Here is a 26,147-nt window from a genome sequence, read left to right as displayed (position 1 = left end):
CATCCCTGCCATCGCACTTTCCAATGCTGCCATATAAAAGCTGAGTATGACTTACCGCTAGTGCAAACACACACACACACACACAAGTTTATGTTGCCACTGAACGTGAACAGCCCAGTTAAGACTTTTATAAGTAATAATCTGTTAAAATAGACTTAAATAGTATTTTACTACTCTCCATCTCGCACTGTGTACTTCTGTACCAATGTTTTACATTCTCTCACTCTCTGTACACTTTATTAAAGCCATTAAACACTGAGCCTGCAGACTGCTGTTTTTCTCTGCTACTGCTAATTACCTTCAGCCAGCAGGCACACACACACGTGCCAGAAATAATGCTGCAAATTAAACGTTTCTTTTGTATTTACCTTGATTTTACAAAATAAAATAAAGCAGGAGCTCCTCAGAGTTTGGTGCACACAGTCAACCTGACAACCATCACCATTTACTGTGGTGATGGAGGCAGTGAAGGCATGTCGGGCCCTTAATTAAGTCCTTAATTGATTCATTATGACTTTTGTTGCCTGCACAGAAGTTTTCTCCTCTGTACTTAAGATATCTTTGTGGCTATTAACGTTCATCTTTAGGTGTTCTGCTTTGTAACATTGATAACTAGTTAAAGCTCGATGATTAGTGCATTTATATACCGTCATACATGCTAAAGCTAAGGAACTAGTGTTTCACTAACATCTGGATGCATAACAGCCAGCTAGTTATAGTTGAACTTAATCATGTGATTTTGTTCTCTCTGATAGGAGCTCTGTGCTGGTCAATAGTAATTATCAGCACCGGGCGATATGGTGAATTAATTCAAATTTTTGTTTTTGCATGATGTGTAAAATGTCTAAATTGTGAAAATCAAGTTATTTCAATATGCACAAAATGTACATTTTTAGTCAAAAAGTAACATAGATGGTAGCCGCTACTTTTGCTGTTTTGAGTCACGATAATCCCATAAACTGTGATGTGATTAGTTTCACTACATGTTCACCTGCTGCAGTTTGCAGGACTGTGGTGATTCCTGGTGGAAAACTGTCTCTGACTATCTGGTAGTGAATTTAATGGTCGCATCTACCAGAAATACAGACTGAAAATGACTCTGACACTGATCTGTGCTCCCTGTTTGAGTCTGTTCACGAGGAATCATCTCTAGTTACGAGAGTTGAAGCGCTTGGAGTCGACTGAACAGTTTCTACTTTGTTCAGTTTGTCTCTACCTGCAGGGCGGCTAACGCTAGCTAGCAGCAGTCTTTTCCAAAAACAGAAACAGCAGCAGACCCATTAGTGAGCGGATGTTTCTGTACTACTATATATAATAATATTACACTGCCTGTGCTCTAGTTGAAGCATCTGGTACTGACCTGTAATTTATGTGTAATGATGACAACCTGCAGGTGGTTCAGCTCTTTCATTATTCTTGCACAACTGTCCAAAAAACACTTTGATGTTTCAATCTTGCAATTTGCAGAAAAACAAAAATCGATTTATGGCACCAATAATTATTCAGCTAGTCACAAGGTAAATAATCAAACAAGGCAACTGCTTCTTCATATGTCTGAGCTACGTCAAACCCAACAGTCCAGTGCAACCTTCTAAGCAATTGGCCATGCTGGTCCATAGTGGTCGAATGGACTCCCCCGTTGAAGTCAAGACACTGGAGACAACTTTTCAGACTAAACCTCGACACTGAACACTTGTACTAATGTCTCATTTCTTGAAAAAACAGTTGCAGATGTACTAAGAGTGAGTGTGCTGGTATCAGTACTTGCTACATTTAAGGTATCAACTGAAATAACCCAGTATGATACCTGCGTTTGATCCTTTTTGTACCTAGATCTAGAAAAAAAATGACTATTTGTATAATTTTGCTCGCAGCCGATCACAGCAAACCTTCGATTTAATGCGACGTGTGATTGGCCCACTACCACAACAGCTACAACCCTTATAGTCTCTGGTGGTTGATGTATTTCTTGAATATATCATACATGTTACAGATAGTGTTTTAAGTTCAGTTTAGTGTTAGTTGTGTCTATTCTAAACTTAGTTCTTTGCTGTGTAAGATGAGGCAGTTGTGTGTTTAAGTGTTGTACTTTTATCTGAGCCAGTGATAAGATAAACTATAGTTATGTAGATGTTTATGTCTAAATCTGATAAGCTTTTAGAGGATAGTGTGTTTTGTCCTTAATTAATACAGTAGTAATGTTATTTAGTGATGTAACTTGGTGTATGCTTATGTACTGTCATATATGGTCGTGAAGAGAGACTGTTCCTAGGTTAGTTAAACTTTTGACTTGTGTTTCTATCTGATGGTTGGTTGCTGACCTGTAAGGTTAGTAAACGGATGTTTTAGATTCTGTACAAGTAGTATTTAAGGGACTGGTTAACTTTTCAGACAAAGAAAAGATAGCTAGGCGGGTTGTATCTTTGTCTCCAGAACTATGATGCATTATACTTCTGATTGTATTATTTGATTACATTATTTCATAACCTAACAATCCTCTCTTTGTGTGTATATTCAGCAATTCCCCATCACATATATTAAACGGAGTAGACAGTTCAGCGTGCTGAAATACCACCAAAATGTTTGAAAGTATGGCTATACTACATGCGTCAGATAAAAATACATAAAGTGCAGGATTATTTCAGGAGCAACTGGGAATATGAGTAACATGATAAAGTACCTCATAAATCTTTTAGAAAACTTCAGGGTGGACAGCTGCACTGTGTTCGCGAGGCCAAGGACTTCTTCGAGGTCATGTCATCTTCTCCTCAAGAGGACACGCTGCAACTGTCGATGACTTCAGGCAGCTAAAGGATACCTAGCGCTGGATGTGGCCAACAACTGTACAGGCATCAAAATGCTTTCTGGTCCACAGGAGACCAAACTGGCAGAACGGATGATTCACGGTGCCGTATCAATTCTTTCAATATGTCTATGATCTTCGGGAACTCCAGCGATCAAACACAGCTGTTTTCTGATTGGCTGACCTTCCGTGAACTGTGCGCTGGCTCTCCGCGTGTTGTCCTACTAACCTACTTCAGCCACAGATGTGACACAGAGCAGAAAAACTGAGACATAAAGCAGCTGTGATGTTAGCACTCAGCTTTCATCAAAGCCAGTCTCCAGCAGGCGTAACAAGCGTCCGTTTGTCTGTCAGCGCGAGCGTGTGTGTGTATATGTGTGTGCATCTTGTTTCCCTGCTGATGACAGACACATGTGTTGCCCATTTCCTCTGTTAAGTAACAATCCTGAAGACTCTGACCCAGTTTTGGAAGTTTTGGAGAGAGAGGAGAGGTGGAAAAAGTATGTATATGTACAGTATGTGAAGAGAAGGAGAGGAAAAAGGAACGAAGGGTTGATGAAATGAACAAAGAAAGAGATAAATTTAGATAACACAGAGAAAAACAGGCAGGTGTGACGTGTTTTACATCTCAGGGCATTTCTAAACAACCAATAAAGACAACAATCACGGAAAAATGCACTTCCTTTCCCTTTCTCTCCCTCATGTTTATTTGTTTCTTTTCTGATTGACACGCAGGTCTGAAACCACAGGTATGCTCAGCACACCTGTACAAGATCAACAGCCTGGTCTACGTGTGTGTCCGGCGGTTTGGATGAGTCATTGCATAGAACCAAGCTAATTCAAATGCGGAGGCTAAAACAGAAGCTAAGAAGACGTTGTGTTTGCTATCATATGTAGCTTCACTGTACCTCTCTCATATGTGTGATTATGTGAACACCAACATCCAAACCAATGAATACTTCCCTCTCAAACGATCATTAAAAGTTTCTAAATAAAATATAATTTACACTTTTGCACAAAAAGCAGAAATATACACATAAATGCTGCTCGACGTCATGTAAAAGAACTTCTGCTTTTCATAAATTGCTCATTAATTTAATGAAATTTTGCTTTGTTTTAAAGCCTCTTGAAACATAAAAATGATATGTATTCATTAATATCCGAGGGCTCTTAGTGTATTAATTAGAGACTAACCAATAACGAGGTTTTGTGGAGTTTGTTTCTTGACTACATTTATGTTTGTATTCAGTGTCTCAGGTACCAAAATTAAGTGTGTGTGTCCCCAACAAACATGTTAAATGCATTTCTTTCCTCGTAAAACATTAGCAAAAATGATTTTTGAAGTATTTTAAATTCTGCATTGTTTACATTCATATTTGCTAGCTGGTAGTCTTCTTCTACGGCAGCATTTGTTGGCACGTGACTTCTACCAACTGTTGATCAGTGCAACCGGTGAATAGTGACAGGAAAGTGTAAGTTGCACAAGATACAAACAAATGCTGGAAAACGGTGAAAAACGTCAATCAGTGTTTCCCAAAAGCCCAAGATAATCTGACCAACAGTCCACAACCAAAAGATATTCAGTTTACTGTCATAGAGGACTAAAAAAAAAGCAGAAAATATTCAGTAATCAGAGAATTTGGACAAAAAATGTTGAAATCAAAATGGTTAATCCATTATCAAAAAAAGTTTGTGACTAATTTAATAGTTGGCAACTAATCGATTAATCGACTAATTGTTGCAGCTTGTCTGTAGCATTAGTGATAAAAAAAAAGCTCATGACTAAGGTAAAATATGAACTACGCTGGACTATCAGCCAACTCACAACTGCCCACTGTGACGATATGATCATATCATGTTATTGATATATGACATCATGTTGTAAAAATCAATTATTCTAAGCCAATCATAATTAAGAAGCAACAAAATAATAAAAACGTTGACATTGCTGTTTTGCAAAATTATTCAAAATTCAGTTAATTGTATTGAACATCAGTTTGATTATTTTAATGTGATTTTCCAATGATATATATTGATATTGGTATAAATATTCTTACTGATGTTGTGTTTTTTTCAGTTTCCCAGCCTTATAAAACACAAAAGTAACTTATTTTTGACCAAAAGAGCCTTTTTTTTTGGTTACTATATAATAAAGATTATGATTTATTTTAGTACAAACAGTCAGTTTGTACTAAAATAAATTTAAATATAAATCACTTTCTCGCCTACGAAACAAGAAACAAGAAAAGAAAGTTTTAACTTGGTGGGAAATGGCTTAATTTATGTTAGTGAGGTCAATGCCCACATCACCAGCATCCCGTACAAACACACACGCACACACACACACACACACACAAACAAGCTAACTCCCTCCTAAATCACCATCAAGCTTACAGTACACAGACATAAACAACGTGAGCCGTGTTATGAATGGATTCATTCAGCTGTTCTAATCAAAGCTTTACTCCATTAGTTAAACATAACGCTCCTCTGTTCGCCTGTTCTGAGCCACAAACAGAACTCCAACCATCTGAAGCCAGCCGAACACACCCACCGGGGAAAATGACCACGTTTCCCGCTCGGTGGTTTCCAGGATGACAGCGCTTTGTCCGGAGTGAGATTACAAAGCAGAGGGGCCGAGTTCAGTAGTAATTTAAGAGACGGCGACTAAGCGGAGTGCAACAAAGCGACCGAACACAAAGACCACAACAAGAAACATAACAGTGGGTTTGTTGAGGCCTCCTGTCTTCATCTCTCATCTCTGCCTCCTTCTCATTATCTCTCTCTCAGCTTCCTCCTGCCTGTCATTTCTTCAACGTAGTTAAAAAAAGATGTTTTTGAGGGTTTTTTTATGATGAAATTCAGGAACTAGAGGTTGCTGCTGTGGGTCACATCATGCAGAAAATCTCAAGTACAGTCAGCGTGTTACAGGGTCAGTAACCATGCAGATAGTTTTGCTTTTATGTGACCTTGTTTTGAGATCTTCATCTATGCTGCCACCACAGCACGATGCAGGTAAATAGAATTTAGCTTTTAGCACTTGAAAGTCTGAAAAATTACATTTCAAAACTTCCCATGACGTTGATGTGATTCTGAGTTTGAGCCACAAATCTGCTGCCAAAAAGCAGATTGTGTGTTTTTGTTTCTGTCTTACAGTCAGTTTATACAATGATGATATGAGTAAATAACTTTAAAAAATTGTTTGTTGATGCCAATTTTTTGATTGGTTCACTCCAACAGCATTTCAGTTATAATTATCTCTTAGCTTCAGAAACTTCTCTCTAGAAACACTAAGTCAATCATTGTTTTCATCGAGTCATTATGGTCTCAATCTCTAAATTCAGGCCCTCTAATAAGTGTGCTGGAAATTATTGCTCCATTAATAAGATTTGAAGATGTATAGTAGCTTTGCTGTCTGCTGTGTGGGTGTTGATTGACAGCTGTGATTGACAGTTGGCTCACCTGCTGATCTCCCCGGCTCCGGGACTCACACTGAGTCGGACAATCGTTTCAATATTTCACTAAGTTTAATGTGACTTGATTACGATACCTGCCCTGTTAGCACAATTTAGCTAAAGTAGCTAACGTTAGCCCAAGTGTGCAGCACTTGGTGTTCCCAGGAAGCTAGCTTTAGCTTTGGTCCAAGGTAGCGAGGCGCGTTACCAGAGCCTGAAAGATAACACCCCATACTCTAACCCTAACCCTAACCCTACCTATCTGGAAGGTCTCAAACAGAAAAGATGGTGCCGACCATAAGCTGCAACTCTGGGCTTCAAACTGGCTCCAATGAAACCAACGGGTGATGTCACACCTCACTACGTCCATCTTTATATACATCCTATGGATGCGCCAGAAACAGACGTGGTTCTGAGACGTCGATCTTCAGAACTACGTCAAACACTCGGTTTTGCACCAAAACAGCAACAACTAGCTTTGCACTGCCTCATTTCAATGAATTTACCACCTGTGCACCCTGTGTAGAAGAATATAACACCAATGGGTGAAGAAAAATTCAAAATTCAAGGTCAAGAAAATACCAAAATTGTCGTTTTTGCCTTGTGGCCAGAAACACGACTCTGAACGAATACTGTAAACAGGCAACTGTCTGCTAACATCTAAACTACATCTAATAGCTAAGATCTGAACAAGGTGATAATGTGTCACTGTTTAAGTTTTTCCTATTTAAAGTATGCCTGTTTTTCATTGTATGTAGTTTGTTTAGTATTTTTTTTTAATTTTGGCAACTTATTGTCTTTCTGCATGCATTCTTGTGCTTTTTTTAAATGTTCATTCTGAGTTAATCAAACATCAGATACTTCGCTCCCTGGTGCAAAGTATCTGCACTCTGACTCTTGATTTAACACAAAAAATGTGCAAAGGAAATGAAATGCTGTATTTTCCTGATCTTTCTTTTTTTTGACTCCCTCATTCTCCTCTCTTTCCTGCTTCTCCCTCTCTCATAGAAACCAAAGCCTTCAGCCGCCTGGTTACACAAACAGGAAGATTTGCCAACTCTCTGAGGAATTCACAGAGGGGATAAAACCTGTGAAGTGAAAAATAAGTCCAGAATATTCACTCTCTGTGCAAGCAGTATTAATTACCAGATATGTATTTCCTCCAAATCTCTATATTTGAATCCCTAAAATGATCTTTCTCACTCTTTGGGAGGCCGTAGCTGTATGGCTTGATTCACTTTAAATAGTGAGTTGAAAGTGTCTGCAGCAGTGCTACCAGCTGTATGATTCAGACGCTGCCATTGGCCTTCAGACGGGCCCTCAGGGTGCAAAATGAACCTTTTTTGTCCACCAGTTGAATCGCTAGTGAATGTTCAAATCATTGTTTTCTGGCTGGTGAGTGAAGCAAACCTACTTGCATATTTTACCAGCATTTGGCTGTTGGCTGGTGCTAATTTTGTGCCCTATGTGCTCTGTTAAGTCCTCTGAGCTGATCAGATCAGCTGAGAGCAGATTTCATAAGCTGCTCATAGACACGTGTCATGGAAAATAATCAATCCTGGATCGAGGTGGAATATCGCCAAAAGGCTTTACTGGATGAGTCAATATTCAAAACAACACCTACCAACTCCTGTCTGCACATGCTCAGAGGATGCCTTTTATAACAAGTTATGATATAAAAAAAAAAAAGATGTTACATCAATCAGATGCTTTAGCCAGAATACAAATTCTTGTCTCTCTATTGCTGTTCACCACACAGAGCTGCTGGAATTTTCCAGTTTCTGTTGTCTCCATCATCTCACTCTGATATTTTTCCGATCATTGTAAAACAGCAAAAAAAGATGCCAAGTGGTATCAGAGCTCTGAACCATCTTGTCAGCTGGTTTTAATATGTGCAGAATCCAAATCCTCAACTATGAAGGGTGTTAAATAAAATAATAATCCTCCTCCTCTTACATGTTATAAGCACCTATTTCCATCTTTTATATAATTCAAAAAAAAAGATTCCAGACCTGGTAAAACTTTCCTTTGATATCATTTAACCCAGCTATCATCAATTCAAAGGAGGCATTATCAATCATCAGATTAACCGGGTCAGTAAATTCCGGTCCAGCGGCAAAGAATAATTCTAGCTGCCTGTCAGTAATAAACCGTGTTCTGGTTTTGATATTCTTGTTTGTAACTCCCAGTAGTTGTATTTTCTATCTTGTAAAGTTTGTATATACTCTGATTATAGTTTAAATTTTCATAGTTTTATATTTCTCATCTCTGTTTGGTTATCTTTGGCCGCCAAAAGGGAGCACAAAGTAAGAAATTTATGCTCTCAATTTAGTAATTTGTCCTCTTTTTCCCCTCTTTGGCCCCCGTAGATCTGTGCATATGACAATAAACATTTGATTTGATAGTTTTTTTTTTTTTTTAAATCTCTACACAACCCAAACAGCCTTTCTCCTGCTCATTAGATAAAAGTTAGACGACTCTGATCATCTACTTATCAGACATCAATCAATCGCTGCCAGTTACGTCAGTAGAAAAGAGTGCTTATTTATATAAAGCTACTGTCCTACATACTGAGACTTTTCTGTGTCAGACTCTTTTTTTTTCAAAAATCACAAGAAGGCAGTTTGGGTCATGTTAGATTACAATCATTATTCAAAGTAAACAGACGAGAACTGGGCTAAATGTTGAGTGGATAATCAGAAGCGAGCATGAAAACAGCGGTGTGAACAAAACCTCTCTTTCTGTTTCTCTGCCCCACTTTCACAAAAACCTCCTCTGATAGTTTTGAGGCAGAAGCTTATCTGTCCTTAACACGCAGCTACATGTCCGACCGCTCCGTCTGCAAACACTTAACTGCTGAAATGACACTAAAAGCTGTTAAACACTGACCTGCTCTGTGCGCACACGTCTCGAAACTGCTTTCAGGCGATTCATAGGTGATTCATGGATGAGTAGCTTACTGTCTCCATCATTAAAGAAAACACCGATGTAAAAACCTCTAATTAAGACTAAGATTATCTTAAAAAATGACTAATATTCAAAAACTTTTACCGCAACTATGTATGTATTTAGTAAATGTCCATTAGTTTGAAAATTTGAATTTGCATTTTCTGCATCATTGAACATCTGCACTTTGCAATTTTGCACACACTTGTGCACTTTTTCTCTGCAGCAATTAGCGGCAATCAAGTCACTGAATAAAATGTCGTCCCAACTGAATGAAAGAAATGATGCCCAAAACTATGAAATTATGCTGCGTTCATGTCATATTAGGACTGATGGTAAAAATGTTTATGTCTTGCAAGCACTCATCAGACAACTCAAAGGTTGGTCGTGTGATGGTTACAAATGTTGGGGACATATCCTGCTGTTTACTTTTTGGGATTTTCTGTTATTTTTATACTGTTATGATGCGAGATGTTAAACATGGTCAAAGGTCCAAAACTTGAGGTGAACGTATGTAAAAATGCACCCTGCGAGTCAAAAGTCAGGACTTCAATCTGCTCTACAAAGTTACCTCTACTTCCTCCTCATGATGACATCATGTTGTTCACACATGCCCATAAATGGTTGCTAAGGTTTTTCCATGTGTTATTTACGTTGTCCATTCGCATATTTCGTATCTGATTCAGTTCCAACACGTACGGATGTATTTGACAAGTTTATATTTGGAGTACAGAAGGAGAGAAAGAAGTGAAATCCTGCTACTATAGTTTGTTTACTTAGCCTCCGGAACCGGAGACAGAAAGAGACAGGAGCTAAAACTGCCTGTTTCAGACAGAGGCTGAACTGAGGGGCTGCATAAAGGGCCAGTACAAGATAAATGAGGAGTTTTTAACTATGAATCATGCAAAGATATTCCAATAGAGCCCCAGATTATAAATAAAAACCTAGAAATATGCAGAAAATCCTCCTTCAAATTTGGGTTTAATCACCATGAAGGATGGACTGCGGCTGATGTGAGGCATCCGTGTTTGCTACATTTTCAAGTACTTTATGAAGTGCCGAGTTTATGATGAATAAAGTGACAGATGATGATTGATAATGTGAAACTACATCAGGTAGCTGTGCTTATTTCATGACACTTCATCAGAGCAGACAAGCAGAACAGAAATCAAACAGCTGAGACAAACTTTCATAATGTGTGTGTGTGTGTGTTAGGATGGGTGTTGTGTCAGGATGGGTGTGTGGGAGGGTGGAGGGCTATAAGTCATTAGAGCAGAGAGTCGTGGTTTTTGTGTGCATGTAAACCACAACCGCAAATGCTGAGCAGTTTGTGGACCTCTGCAGAAATTCATCTCCCGAAGCTCCAGTTATGCCCCGCTGCCCCGCCCAAACATGCCGAGAAAACCATGATCGTCTCTGTCTGGCCGCAAACATGAACTCACATCCTGCAGTGTGTGTGTGTCAGTGGGTTTATTCCATACGTATTTGTCTGGGGCTGTTCTCAGTCTGCACAACAAACATAATTTCTAAATCTGAGACACACCTGAGTTTAATTAAACTCAAGTGCTGAAAACAACAACAACAGAAGCTTGTTTGTTTGGAGAAAATGTACAAACCTTCGCTGAGTGTCTGTCAAATCTGTAAAGTAGTGGAGTTATGTGTGATCTAATGGGAAATTCATTGCACACACTTACTGTATATACTGTATATAGTATATGAGCTGGACTAGAGCCTGTTATTTGGCAAATGTACAGTTTTGCAGCAAAAAAATAGAACTGTTACTTCTCAACAGATGACATTTCTTTATCCTTCCAGTTTCTATCAAAACCAGGTCTGCCTGGATCAAAATTAAAACCCTAACCTTGCATTACCGCACTCGTTACACCAATAAGTGACATTTTTTGAAATGGCCACAGTAATTACTCGCTGTAAGTAGAGAACTGCTTAGTGAAGAGTTTTTGATGGTCTAATTACACAGTTACCACAATCATGCCTGTGTGTCTGGAAGCGTCTTATCCCTCATGACCCCAAAAAACTTGTTTTATGCTGATGGCATTTCAAGATGGCAGGAAGGATGTTTGTGTGTAGATGGCATTAACAGGTCTGAACCTGCCCTCCTGACAGACCAGAGAGGGCAAAGAAAAACCTTCCACAAATCTTACTGTGAGATAAAATGTACTTGTCTTACTTTAGATTGACACTCTGTTGTATACGTCTTTTATATCTTGTTTATTGAGTGTTTTAATAGACAATCATTTCTTGAGGATGGAAACTAAACTGCAAACGTCTTTAATATCTACATTTTAAGGTGTGAAAACATCTCATTAAAGCTTCTCAAATCTTGTATTTTCAGTATCGTGAAAACAGAGTTCAGATCAGAGTTGTGTAATGCATCCTGTCTGCTTTCATAAGTAGCAGACGGGCTTCATTTCCCCTTATTCTGCCTATTTTCCGCAGCTACGTTTTATAACCTGTTCTAAGGTACGTTCAGTCACAAACAGACTTCTTTTGAATACTTTGGTTCTTTATTTTGGTTGTTTAACTGGGGGGAATATGAGATCTCAAACCTTTTAAAGCACATTTAAATACACTTCAGTTGGATTGGAGCTGTTTGCTCTGGTGAGTGAAGCTGGCATCAAAATTTCTCCATGAATTTTACTCATGAAAATGGGACATTCGTCTTTATTTGTCTGACCTTGTGCAGGGGTGTCTGTATATATATATATAAAAAAAAGACACACCGACCTTCTTATGTTGAAAGTGTTTTTCCATTACGCCAAATTTGTGGAAAACCTTACTGAACTCAACTGAACTCGGCCGTCCAGTCATCCCTGGACCAAAACAAAGTAAAAAGTGCTGACCCACATGAAAATTTTCCCAGCGTCTCTTGACCTGCTCCATAGCTATCCACTTTCATGAGTCATGATATTATTTGGCTTAAAAGGTCCCAGTGAGCTAAAATTAAAACCAGGCTTTTCATACAGGGAATGTTCACCAATGGCATATTTTCCTAACCCAGATCCTGGTCTTCACTGACTATATCGAACTCCGTCTGGGTACTTTGATACCAGTAAGGACTATCAGAACATACCCAAACTCAAAACCGTGGATCATCCCTTCAAATAAAACATATTTTCAACAAGAAAAAGCATGCCTTTAGGCTTAAAAATGAAATTCTCAAGGCCAAAAAGAGCTATAAAAATAAACTGGAACAGGAATGTGCAAACATGAACACCGAACAAGCCTTTCAGTGAGTCAAGACTCTCACTGGACAAGCTACCAAGCATACCACCTGTGCACCAGACTCTATCACCTTTGCCAATAATCTCAACAATTTCTACGCCCGATTTGATACCTTTGATTCCTCAGCAGACTGTGAGAGCCTATTGAACCCTTTGCCCTTCCATGAGTTGGATTATGAGTCCCCTCCTAGCCAGGCAGGATGTCTACCTCCGACTTTTTTGGTGCAAACCAAATAAGGCTCTTGAACTAACACCCATCCTTCACTCGCTCTTCCTCAGACCGCTCAGTACTTCAACAGTCCCTGTTATATGAAAGACATAAATTTGCCATCTCTGCTCCTAAAGAAACAGACCTTTCAGAGCTAAACCATTACAGGCCTCAATGAAATGCTTCAAGAAACTGGTCCAAAACATCATCCTTCCATATGTTTTACCATTCTTGGATCTCCTCCAATTTGCATACAAGCAAAGGAAAGGCACAGATGATGCAGTGGCCTGTCTGCTGCACTGTCTGCTGCAATGCTTGGACACCCCCCCCCCCCCCCCCCCCCCAGAAACTATGCCAGACTTCTTTTCATTGATTTTAGCTCCGCCTTTAGCACAATCCAGCGCCATCGGGTAAATCAAGGAACTACAGTACATACAAATTCCATCGCCATGAATCCATTGGATCCATAACTAGCGATATGTCAAGCAGTAAGGTCACCCATCATTATTATTCTCAATACTAGGGTCCATTTCTCTACACCTTCTATACGAACGACTATCAAAGTCCACCCACCATTAACCCTCTACGTCTCTCTCTGCCTAGCAACACTCCATATCCCATTTTAGCACATGGTACACATACCCTAACATCTCAAAAACTAAAGAACTGCTCTTTAACCCCCCCAAAACACCGGTCCATCCCCCAGTCTCACCATTAAAAGAGGGAATGTAGAGGTGTTGGAGTCTTTCAGATACGTTGGCATCACATCGGACAATAACCTCAGCTTCAATCAGCATAACATGGACATTTACAAGCGTTGTCAACAGAGACTCATAGCCATCCGTAAACTAAAACCACCTGTCTGTCCAACCCCATCTTCTTCTTCTCTGGTACCGTAGCATTTTTGAGCCAATTCCTCTGTATGGTGCCATCTGTTTTGTTCATACACTGACAGTCACCGATAAGAATAAACTCTTAAAGATAACTCATTTCACTAACAAACTCATTGGTATTCCCACCTCAAACTTATTTAATTGTGTCTCCTCATCCCTGATCCACAAAGCACTCAAAATCACCTGATCCACCAGCACTTAACCCCCCTTCTCTTCTTCTCTGTGTCCCTAGCTGCCATTCTTCACAGGTCCTCCAGAGGCCCTCAGACATTTTCTTTGGACTGGACTGAATGTATCTTTGAAGACTTCTGTTTCTGGTTTTTTGGTTTTCTGTTTGCTGTGTGCTTTTCCTCCTGTGTCCCCAGACCGCTTTTCCCTCCACACCTGCCCTGCGTTCAACCTCATTAGCGCTGCCTTTTTCTCAGTGTTTTCCCAAGCTTATCAGCTTCTTTCCCATTCTCCCATTTCATCTCCTCACTCCCCTCACAACCCATCTCCCCACTTGCACCTCATCTCCTCGTTAGTTCAGTTAGTATTTTAGTCCTGGTTTTCAGTTCAGTGTTGTTGGATCCTTCGTTTAGTCTGCTCTTTTTCTCTGCCTGCACTGGAGCCTAAATAAAGATATTCCTCAGTTCATACTTCCTGCATCCTGCAATTGGGTCTATCTCCTACTGCTCCCTTGACAGTACAGACTACCCACGTGCAGAAAGGCCTGTTTTAGCAAGAGCTTTGTTCCTACTGTACAGCTATACGAGCCTTAAATAAGTAACCTCCTCTTAAGTTACATGAAATCCAGTCTGTGGTGTGTAGAGTGTCAATCCATGTCTGTTTGTGTTGTGTGACCCCTGTAATCAAATGTCCCTGTGAATCCTGTATTTTGTATAACTCTGTATAATCTGTGTGTCTTGCTTGTTTGTGTTATGTGTTATGAATTGTGGCAAAGAATTTCCTCCTTGAGGACAAGTAAACTTGTCTAAAAGGGATAAATACTTCAGTTTAGCAACTTGTTTTGGAAGAAGAGAAGGAGAATTTAAAAGAAGTTTCTAGTGAGCGGCATCCTAAAATATAACCAGACAGTTTACAGACACGAAATGGAGAAACAGAAAGAAAGAGGTGCAAAAAAAAAAGAACGTATGAAATTATAAAACACAAAGTGACATCAGGTTTCTTGCTAATTGATTAAATACACAAATATTGCCTTGTTTTATGCTCCATTTTTCTCTTGATTGAGATGCATCACTTCCTCAAGTTTTGCCAAAATCAAATCAGCGTTTTCTCTGATTTTTTGGCGGACACACGAATGAGCAAATAAATGATGTTGTACGCAGGTGAGATTGGTGATACGTTTTCACAAAATCAAATCACAAAAAAACAAACCAATTCTGGGATGAAGCAAGGACATGAATCACTCCCAGTCAACACCTGATTGTTTCTCTACAAACGCTCCACTTTCGCAACTACAAAAACATCTGCAGACTTGGAAGAAGCAGAACAAACATCGGGGGGTGGTAAGAGATCAGCCAGAGTCCAATACATCGAAAGTCTGATGCTACTCTGCAGGTTTTTAACTTGAAGGGAAGATAAAACACAAATAAGAACGATCCCATTCATTCATACAACCATCTCTCTCTCTCTCTCTCTCTCTCTCTCACTGCTCACCGGTGTGTCGATCTTGATCAGAGCGATGTCGGCCTTCTCGTCCACGTCTTTGATCTTGGCGTCGAATGTGGCTCCGCTCTTCAGCTCCACCTGGAGGAAGAGGAGAAAACGTTATCCTGCTATCCTTGCTCCTGATAAACTGCAGTTTCATTTGATTCTGAAATTCATCACACTTTCAATTTATGTCACAAAATCCTGATTTGGACACATCACATTCTGCAGCTGATATTGTCAGTATGTTTCCCATGACGCGTGTTGCTTTCCGTACCTTTACTCGATGCTTATTCGCCACCACGTGAGCGTTGGTGACAATGAGTCCGTCCTCTGACACAACGAACCCAGAGCCGCTGGCGACTGCCACCTCCCGCTTAGAAAATATCATCCTGAGCAGAAAGAGGAAGACAACAATATGAAGACACCACTAACTGCTTCCAACTCAATCCCAGAAACTAACATTAACAAAAAACTAAATATACAGTCCTTCTACGCTGTTGCAGCACTAAGCTCCAGGTTTAACTTTGAAAGATTTAACTGCAGGTGTGTTAAGAGGTACCAAGTCGTAATTTTAAAGGTTGTAAACATGGACAATGTGCTGATTCTTAGTGGTCTGTTGCCATTGAACTACTGACATATTCCACTTATAATGTTGTGCAAATTAACCGAATTTCCAGAAAATTGGTAAAAGACAAATGCAAATTAATGTGTGTTTCCATCCACTGTAGGAGTCTGAGATAAACATGTGTTGATACTAATACTCGAATGTTCGTACAGGTTATTCAAAGTGCTTTACAGATGACTGAGAAGCTGATGATAAGACAGAACAAATGCAAAAAATGTTATAAAACCAATAAAATAGGTTAAATAAATTAAAATGAAGTAAGAACTAGTTAAAACAAGTCCGGTGCCATTAAACTACTGCAGAAGAAAAGGACATAACGAGATGACGTCATTAAAAAACCACCAGTCAAATGATGGAAAACCACATTGAAACCATGATGGAAATATGGGATTTATGTTTGTTTCATGTATTAATTTGAGGAAAGTTACAGTCTCCTCTTTGTCGCTCTGCACAGATCCGATGTTTTCGTCTGTTGCCATTTCTTCTTCGTCTTGAGTGACGTTTAAGTCACATGCTGCAAGTACGTCATGTTTCCATTGCACTTAATTGATTGATTTGACTTTTTTCTCTATTTTCCATTCAGGTTTTTTAAAGTGCAAATTGAAAATGTGCATAAAATTAAGTGGATGGAAACACACTTAGCAGTACCATACCTGCATGTATTAGATTTACAGACATGGTACATTAGCCACTTTTTGATCTTGGCGCTGCTGGACTCCCGTCTGAACCCAGTAAAGTAGAAAGAGGGTTTCTTATATGTGTGTGTGTGTATATGATCAGATAGTTTTTCTTACTTGCGGTAAAGTTCAATATGAACGACAGCAGGTGCAATCTTCTCCACCACGTCAGCGATGAAGTTGTACTTGTAACGAAGACTGTTTGGGTTCTGCTGACCTGAAGGAGGGAAAACACAGTGTCAGTGAAGAGTATCACACACACACATACAAACAGCAGTCCCATCCCGGCTGACCACTTCATACACACAATCAGATGGGTTTTGCTCGCTGGCGGCACAGTTACTGATCCAACGAGGTCACATGTGTGATCCTGTGGGCAGCATTTAGGAAGGCTTTGAAGAAGAGAAGTGTAAAATTGTGGGATTGTGTTGCCAGATTGGACAAAAAAACCAACATGTGAATATTGCTAACTCATGAAAGCAGTCTGAGTTTCATTTGAAGTGTGACGACTGTGAGCGGTGCATGGTGGTGTGATGGAACCCAAACTGTAGCTGCTGTGTTAAACTAAATCCAGATGTGGAGTTGCGGTATATGAAGTGTAGGGTCTGAGAGCAGCAGCTGCAGACTGTCTGCAGCTCCCACTGATGCTTATAAAACCAAGGAAATGACTCAGAGCCTTGAAAGATACGGAGCGATAGCTGGGGACAGATGTCAAGATGTCTTTTTACAAAATATAACAGTCCATGCATAACTGTCGCTGTCACCTCACATACCCCCCCCCCCCCCCCCCCACCCTTATTGGTTTCACTCCAGCTTTGCCGCAATATCTGTCACGGCTGCAGATCCTTTTTTTTCTCATTTCGCTGGTCGTTTGTTAGTCGGCCCCTCCCTCTCTGACCTGCTGGGACCGGTTAGTTACACTTTCCTCCATCTGTTAGTGTCAAAAACATGTTTTCTTAAAGCAGGGTGACGTAAAAAGCAGCCCATGGGACGAGAAGTTAATGTACTGTTAAACAAAAGCCCAAGTATCGGCTCGTCCAGCTGATAGAGGCGTCAGATCAGGAAACGTGATGAAATGTGATGTTTGGATACGGCAGCCTAGTGCAGCCACCATGACAAAAATACAAAAACAAGATGCTCGTTCAGTGTAACATGTTAGCGAGGTAATCTGACTCTGAATATACTGGAGCTATTTTAATTTTTGGGATGTCATCTGTCAGTTTTTAAAATAATAAGGCTCGAGTTCAAGTGAAATCACCAGTTGTTAATGTTCGTGTCAAGTTGAGTCTTTTTATTTTGTCAAATTAAGCCGTCATCTAATTCTCTGGTCATGTGACAGTGATGACTTCTCGTGAGGAGCTCCTCCGGTACTGCTGTACAGTTTCTGACTAAGCAGCTGTTTGTTGTGAATGTTCACTTCAGCCTGGACTGCAGCTGACTGCCTGGAAGACACTGATGTGTTTATGTGTGCGCGTGTTTATGTGTGTGTGTGTGTGTGTGTGTGTGTGTGTGTGTGTGTGTGGTGTGTGTTTGGCTGAAGGATTAGTGGCGTGCCAGCTGCTGCAGCTTTGAAGTGAGCTGAATGAAGCTAGTCAGACGGACGTAGAAACATCCTGACCTCAAACACACTGCAGGTGTCAGTAACAGCACCGCAAATATGGAGGTCAAATGAGGGCAATGCTGCACTGACAGCAGGTACATTTCAAATAATAATGATAAATAATATAATAGTATAAAAAAATAATTCCTCAGATGCTAGTGTCCTTAAGCACATAGAAGGGGTACAATTATATGCACAATTTGGAGATGTAGGGTTATTAAAAGACAGCACCAATAAAAAAAGAGTAATGTCCGCACGCTTCGTCCAAAACCACAAGTTAAATTTAAGTTAACGTTGTCCGTTTGAATTCAAATTGAAATTGTGGTTTTGGAGTAAATGTGCGAGTGTCCTTGAACGCACCAACAAGGACAGTTTTCAAAACAATTTCTGCTCGCGTAACCACAAGATCATAATGACATTTTAATGAATGAGGCTGGCAGTCGTCCATATTTACTTTATCGTCAAAATCTCATGAAAAGACCAAATTCAACAACACATTTATCTACTAAAATGTATTGTGTGTGTCTCCAAAGCCTGATATATCTTCTCCGTTGTTGTCCAAAAACTATTAAAAACATATGAATGTACCATACTATACTTTTTACACTGTAGTTTGTTTTGACCCAGAACTGCTGCCAGAAATACATCAAATGTGGATTAATCCGCCGCTGAAAATAGTCCCCAATAAATGTACTATTTCATCCTGTTTGAGTAACATTTGCTAAAAACTATGATAACCAGCTATCAGGAAATTACTGAGTTTTTTTAAAATATGAAACTATATATTTGTGCATGGTTTTAAGTCGATTAATTGTTGACTGTGACTATAAATCTGCAGCTCTCAGCAATGAATCAACGGACGCCTGTAAGGACAGAAAACAACAAAAAACTGATGGTTATATGGAACGTACACGTGACTTGTAGTTGCACCAAATGTGTTTTTTAATCAGTTGCACACTTACATCTTGGCAAAGTATTTTTGGGGGGTTTTGAACACATCTCTTGAACGCAACTCAAAAATCAAATATGTGGCGCTTTATTTGAACTCCTGAGCTGGACGAGCCTGAACTGGGACAAATTCCTCCGGTTCCTGAAAGAGTTGAGTCACCGTGCAACTGTGTTTTGTTGACGCTGTATCTAAGCTTGTCAATCTCACAGTGAGCTCTCAAGTCTGTACAGGAAGCCGAACAAATAAAAAGAAAGAAAAAAATATATATATATATAAAAGGAAAACACATTTTGATCCCTTCAAAAAAAAGGGGTTAAATAACTGTTTGACCTAGATCTGGGTCCGTTTAGGAAGTTACACAATCGGCCAATCAGCTCCAAGAAATGAATCATCACAAAAGACTTAGCGTGTGTGTGTGTGTGTGTGTGTGTGTGTGTGTGTGTGTGCGTGTGTGAGGGTCACTGACATCTTCCAGATTTCTTTCCTCAGCTCAAAAAGAGCAAAAATCCTCAGAGAGAAGCTTGTTGGTTGAGCAGATCAAAGATGGGAGGAGAGGAGAGGAAATTAGGAGGGAAAGTGCAGGAGGATAAGACGTGGAGGGAAAGAAGAGGAGATGGACAGAAATAGAAAGTGACAGAAGTGTGGAGAGAGGGAAGTAAGAATAGATGGAAAGAGAGAGAGAGAGAGGAGAAGACATGAAGAGAAGAAGAAGAGAGGCGAGGAGGAGCAGCAGAGGAAGGATCGAGAGAGAGAGAAGTAGAAGCCGAACAAAGACAAGAAGAATGAGAACGATGATAGACGGGAGGAGAGAAAGGATGCAGGAGAAGAAGGGAGGGAAGGAAATGGGAGGAGGAGAGAAAGCTGCTGGGGGAAGCAAGGAAGAGCAGATGAGTGAAGGAGAAGAAGGAGAACGTGGGAAAGAGGAGGAGGTAAAGAGTGAGTAAACAAGAAAATCACTAAAAAAATGGGAGGAGATGAGGGACGAAAATAAGGAAAGATAAGAGCGGAGGAGACGCAAATTCCCTCTCTACTCGTCTTCCTCCATCATTCCATTCCTGGAGAGATGAAGAGATTATATACCGTACATTAGGGAGGAAGAGTAAAGAAAGATGAGAAGAGATGAGAAAAAGGAGAGCGAAAGGGTGCACAGAAAAGAAGTAGAAGAAGAAGAAAGACTTTGACCTTGTTAAACTCAACTAAGTTTCTGACTCAAACTGCACTCAGCAGATTGGTGTGTTCACAGCTGCAGCTTCACAGACTGTGTGTGTGTGTGTGCATGAGTGTGTGTGTGTGTGTGTGCATGCATGCGTGTGTGTGTGTGTGTGTGTGTGCATGAGTGTGTGTGTGTGTGTGTGTGTGTGCATGCATGTGTGTGTGTGTGTGTGTGTGAGCTCCTTCATATGCTTTCATTACTCTCTCTCTCACACTCACACCCTCATAGAGGAACACTGTTTGTTTTTGCAGCACAGGGCAGGCACTCAGGACATCCTGGCTTAATTTCAAGACATTATGACCTTGTTAAGATAACATAAAGAGAGAGAGCGAGAGTGAGAGAGTGAGAGAGTGAGTGAGTGTATGTGTGTGTGTGTGTGTAAGAGTGGAAAACAACCCCTTTTTTAGAGTTTGGTGCAGTGCAAGGCGCCGACACAAATCTGAACGATCAGCAGATGGAGAGATGCCAGAGAGACGGACAAAGACGGAGCATCAGGATGAGTCGAGATGAAACAAGAAACTAAACGGCTTCTGATGATATAAATGTCCATTTTAACTGTGCAAGTTTTAAAATATCCTCATAAACTGTCATTTACACTTATTCACAGGGCAATTTACACTTATAAACTGTAAAAAAAAAAAAAAAAAAAAAAAAAATACACAGCTTCATCATCTGTGACATCATCCACCAGCTGGTCTTCAACTGGTACCGGCTCCTTATTGGTCAGAACTACAGATGTTCACAAATCGTTAACCCTGAATCTTTAAACCTGCATTAAGTGATTTAATTATAAATGTTTCTGTCCACCTGGTGAATTTAAATCCAATATTCACTCTCTTTTAGCTCTGTTTTTGCTCTCTAGCAGCTCCTGAGGGGGAATATCTGGCTCTGTAGCTGCTAAATGCTCCGCTAGTGAACAGTGGCTTTTTTAGAGGTTTTTCTCTGGAAACAGCTGCCTGCTGCGGCCAAAAACGACACTATGAGAGCTCTGAGAGTGAACCAAAACAGTAAAATTTGCGGCCGGACAGATAAAGAATGAGGTGAAACTCCCTGTAAAGCTCTGAGGAGCTGCGGAGTCGCTGATGATTCTCTGAAGGTTCGTGTTTCACTAAAGCTGCTTTAAACTGGACTGAATCATTGTCACTGAACAAATCAGCAGTGAAGCTCCTCACTGGTGGCTGAGAGCAGGGACGCCGCATTCATTTCAGAAGCGAGAGGGGGCCAAAAAGTGTGTGTGTGTGTGTGTGTGTGCAGAGACTCTCGCTAAACTTTTGCAGAGTATTTATAGCTTGCTTGCACCACAGGGTGGCGGAATAATTCCAAACACAACGCAGCTAACTAGTGCTTGTGGGATATACCAGCCTTTTTTTGTTCAATTACCCAAAACTATGAGTTTAAAGGACAGTAACACTTGTGCAGCTGAGTAGCAGTTTTGGGCTGTTATATCCCACAAGCACTAGTTAGCTGCGTTGTGTTTGGAAACACAACGCAGCTAACTAGTGCTAAATAAACTTGCAACAGCCTAAATAAAGTTTGAGAACACCAACCACCAAAGTTAGAGTGGACGGGAGTGATTGAAATTTAATGCAAGTGTTGCACTATTGGGGCATTTGAGGATACAGTGATTCAGGACTTCAAAAGAATGTGGGAGGAGGGTAAACTGGGCGGCTAATGGCGCCTTGGACCCCCTTCTTCACTGTCAAATTGATGTATATGTTGAGTTTTGTACTGAACTGAACATAACAGCTTTAACTATCAAAAAACTGAACTGTACTAACGAACTGAAGACAGCTGAGCGACACGGCAGGAAGAACGGTAAGACCTTCACTCTCTGATGGAGGAACTGAAGTGTGTTTGAACATTGATGCGAATCGCTTAGCTTAGAAAAAAAGTGAAAGAATCTTTGAGCTGAACTGACGATTCGATTGAGCAAAGTGATTCGTAATTCACCTCAATCGATAAGCTCCTGCAGCAGTCAACATCATTCATTTAATTAACACTCAACTGCTTCAGTTCGCCTAATGTGAAAATAACTTTTTTTCCAATATGCAGCTGGTCGTGTTACATTCTGTGGCCTGTATACTGGATAAAATGCTTTAGAAGTGGGCAAACTGCAGCCAACCCAAAGAACACACAGTTAAAGTTATATGGCCCATTTTTTTAATACTATTCTACGACATTTAGTCGATCAAATCTGTGACAAAACCCAACCGTCGGTCGCTGCTGCAATGGAAAAAAATCTGTTGATTAGCAAACCATTTAATAACAGGTTTACATGCCGAGATGATGAGGATGGAGATTTGGTTACTTGGCTCGCTGCAGAGATCAGAACCACAAATCAGATTCATGGTTTACTGGATGAATGTAAAAATGTGAAAATATTTTCAAAATGCATTCTTTGGGAGATTTGAGTTGGCTTGAGAAGGAGAAAGTTAAGTCTGTGTGTGGACTGCTGTTGAGGTCATTAAGTTCAGATCCAAAAGATGTGTGTCTTTTGGACAAAAAGACACACACACACACACACATAAACGCACGCACGCACGCACACACACGCGTTACTGTCTTATCACACTTCAGGCTGTGTGAGATCATTCCCAAAGTCCTGCTGTCTCTTCACTTTTCCTGTTAATTTCTTAATAAATCACGCGCACAAATACACACGCACGCACACACACACACACACACACACACACACACACACACACACACGCACACACACACACACACACAGCTCTCACCTTTCCCGCAGGCTCCTCTCTGGATGAAAATCACCGGCGGCTGCTGCAGCTTCATGGCGCGGTTGCTGACGCGCTTCAGCTCGCAGATGTTCCGGTAGGAGACGCCGTCGCTGCCGCACACTGGCTCGGTGCTCTTGCACACGCACACGCCGGCTTTGCCCCTCCGCCTGACCGTTGCGGACACCTCCACGCCTTCGCTCACCACGCACTCCATCCCTTCGGCGCACTCGCGGTCTCCGGTGCCGCCGCACTGCTCGCCCTCGCCGGACGCGCACACCGGGCAGCAGTCGCAGCGGTCCAGCACGTCACCGGCCAGGCAGTCAGCAGGTATCGGCGCGCACTGAGACTTGTCGCACTTCTCCGGACAGCCGATGGCGAAGCGTTTGGCTATCCGCGCCTCGGTGACCAGACAAGAGGAGGCGAGCAGGCTCATTACGCACAGGACGAACTGGAGACGCATCATGGACCAGCGCGAAAGAAACTCAAGAAGAAACTGGGTGATGGAACTTTAAGTTGAACTGAAGTAAAATACTATGCTCTAGTGCAGAAGTTTAAAAGTGGGAGAAAGCATGAGAAACTGATGCAGTCTGCAGCTTCTGTCTCCGGCTGTCCCGGTTTATAAAAGCTGCAGGATAAACACAACAGGCGATTGGTGGGCGTGTGTGACGTCTGTCAGGGGGAAGGAGGGGATGATGGTGAAGGTGCGTGCAACTGATTAAAACTGTGCAGGGTGAATAGGTGGAAATACTCAAGTACTGTAGGCTACCTAAATGTAATTTTGAGGTACTTTTACCTTTAGAGTATTCTAGTTTTGTGCTACTTTTATTCCAAAGTTAAAGTTTATTTCAAGGGAAAAATACTGTAGAATTTCTTATTTTATATTTTTCTGACACCATATGATCAACTTAAAAACAGGACGCAATGTCTATTAATTATATCCACTAGTAAAAAGTAGTGAAAATTAGCTCAAGCTGCAACATAAGATGCTGCCTACATCTTGAAATAATGAACAATAAAAACCAAAAGTGAGATAAATTGTTGTTGTTTTTGCACATTTGTACTAGAACAGCATACTGTATAATCTGCATCAACAAGTTATAACTAAGCTGAAAGAGCTTAGTTATAACTTGGGATCATTTTCTGTAGGTTTTGTTATGTTGACATCATATGTTCGGTTTTGGGATGTTATAATTGGATAGAATAGAAACATATTATCATAACATAATGAGCTATTACAGGCGAAGAAACACAATTTATTAGTTGTTAGAAAGATTGAGATAATTAATAATGATGCTATAAAATGTTATCATCTCGCCGCTTTTGTCTTCCATTTATGAAACTTCTCTGAGAACATGAATATGTATATTGTAGGTAACGCTTTAAATTAAGGTCCTTGTAATAAGCGTCAATTAATACTTATAATATATAAGATTCTTATTAACATAATCATGTGTTAATAAGACTATATACGTGTTAATAATAGCATCATAAACACATTTATTGTTAGATTATAAGACATTTATAAGCACTTACCTGATAACAGTTTATATGCTGCTTAAAAAAAGCCTCATGAGTTTCTTATAATTGTTTATAATAGCATTAAAAACACATTTATTGAGTTTATGTCATTATTATGTCATTATTGAACCTTTACTAAGCTTTTTTGTTGCTTTATTAAGATTAAAACATACTTTATTATGCATTTATTAACAGTTAACTATGCTTTTTTGCAGTTCTAAAGCGAGAAGAATCACTCATTAAGGTTAATAAATCCTTTATTATACACTTATTAACAGTAAACAAGAGCCTTATTATCTATTAACTAATGCTTATTACAAAGACCTTTAATATAAACTGTTACCACATCATATATTGAGGGAGATACCTTATTTAAACACCAGACATCGTTATTTTTGAGGCGACACAGTGAGACTTCAAAATGAAACACAACATGTCAGAGTCCAGGCTGCTCTCCATGTCACATTTGTTTCTTTCACCTAGTTAATTCAGATAATTTACAAGATTGATAAAACATCTGTAAAGTTGTTATGGCTCCTTATGTTTCTTCAAGAAGAGAAAAATCTACCTCAGAGCTCAGAACGACTTCAAATTGGAGACTTATCACTGGAAAAACCCCTAATAACAGGTCAGATTCAGGTGCAGAGTTGTGATTTTGTGTATCTTTAAGCATATAAAGCAGAGCTTTCCCTCATTGTTAGTCAGCTTAATCTGGACGTTTGCTATTATTAATTTGAACTACTTCTGATTCTGTTTGGTCTTTAGGATGTTAACGAGGCTCTCTGTGTAATTTCCACGTTTCTTCTTCAGTCCGACTGTTTCGTGATACTCGGCGCTGCTGCTGGCTGTGCTTTCCCGCTGACCTCCAGTCGTTCAGTGCTGGTGTACAACAATTGATTTTTCCAATGAGAGAAACAATTCAGTACAGTCATTGAAAAGTTCAACTCGTTTTTAGGACTCATCTGTTTCGAACACGTCTGTAGAAGCTGAGTTGTTCTACATTTTTCATGTTTTACAATTAAATACTTCTTTTTACAGATCCTAAAGATAAATTAAGTGTGTTCACTGACTATGTTCTTTATGTGTTCAGCTTCGTGTTGTTTGCTTCCTTTAAAGTGGATGCCACCATCTAGTTTTCAACCAACTCAATACAATATCTAGAAATTAAATTTATTAACTATAATTGTTTCATGATTTTATTATGAAACTCACAATTTCATCTGAATACCACACTTACACCAGGAAGTTATGCAACTCATTTTCATGTTATTGTGAACATTGTGACAAAAAAAGCCGAAGAAGCCCTGAAGATGCCAAAAGAATCAATTTATTTCACATGCAAAAAGTGACACAAAAAATGTGGCCATCGTCGGCACAACTCCGAGTCCAAGCTGTGTCAAATCTTTTCTCTGTGTGCTGAAAATCTTTTTATGAACTGAAACGTGTGTAAACACCCTGCAGAGTGAGAGGTCATTCATCTCGTTTATCTTCTCTCATAACGAGCCATCTTGCCTTTTATCAAACGATTAAAAAGGTAAAAAGTATTGTTGTTTCAGCTGTGTTTCTGCCTCTCATAATGCTCACAGTTCTCTAAATGTTCAGTCTCGTTTACGACTCACAAACACGC

General features: G+C 40.1%; 2 protein-coding genes across 3 annotated transcripts in view; one reads left to right on the top strand and one right to left on the bottom strand.

Annotated features, from left to right (window-relative positions):
- Positions 1–7,471, top strand: part of c20h10orf88 (chromosome 20 C10orf88 homolog) — a 31,998-nt gene extending 24,527 nt beyond the window's left edge. Inside the window, exon 9 of the mRNA XM_042396788.1 lies at positions 7,267–7,471. Within this exon, the coding sequence (XP_042252722.1) occupies position 7,267 (1 nt within the window). The 3' untranslated portion in view covers positions 7,268–7,471. The remainder of the gene's footprint in view (positions 1–7,266) is intronic.
- Positions 1–23,757, bottom strand: part of htra1b (HtrA serine peptidase 1b) — a 38,086-nt gene extending 14,329 nt beyond the window's left edge. For both annotated transcript variants that reach the window (XR_006092796.1, XM_042396785.1), the window contains exons 1-4: positions 23,003–23,757; positions 16,620–16,719; positions 15,475–15,589; positions 15,207–15,296 (exon numbers count right to left, since the gene is read on the bottom strand). Coding sequence is in view for 1 of the 2 variants with exons in the window: in XM_042396785.1 (XP_042252719.1) it covers positions 15,207–15,296; positions 15,475–15,589; positions 16,620–16,719; positions 23,003–23,465 (768 nt within the window). In the remaining variant the exon portion in view is untranslated. The remainder of the gene's footprint in view (positions 1–15,206; positions 15,297–15,474; positions 15,590–16,619; positions 16,720–23,002) is intronic.
- Between the last annotated feature and the right edge of the window lie 2,390 nt (positions 23,758–26,147).

This window comes from Thunnus maccoyii, chromosome 20, assembly GCF_910596095.1.
Source record: "Thunnus maccoyii chromosome 20, fThuMac1.1, whole genome shotgun sequence".
Classification (NCBI taxonomy): Eukaryota; Metazoa; Chordata; class Actinopteri; order Scombriformes; family Scombridae; genus Thunnus; species Thunnus maccoyii.
This window is presented reverse-complemented; position numbering and strand designations above follow the sequence as displayed.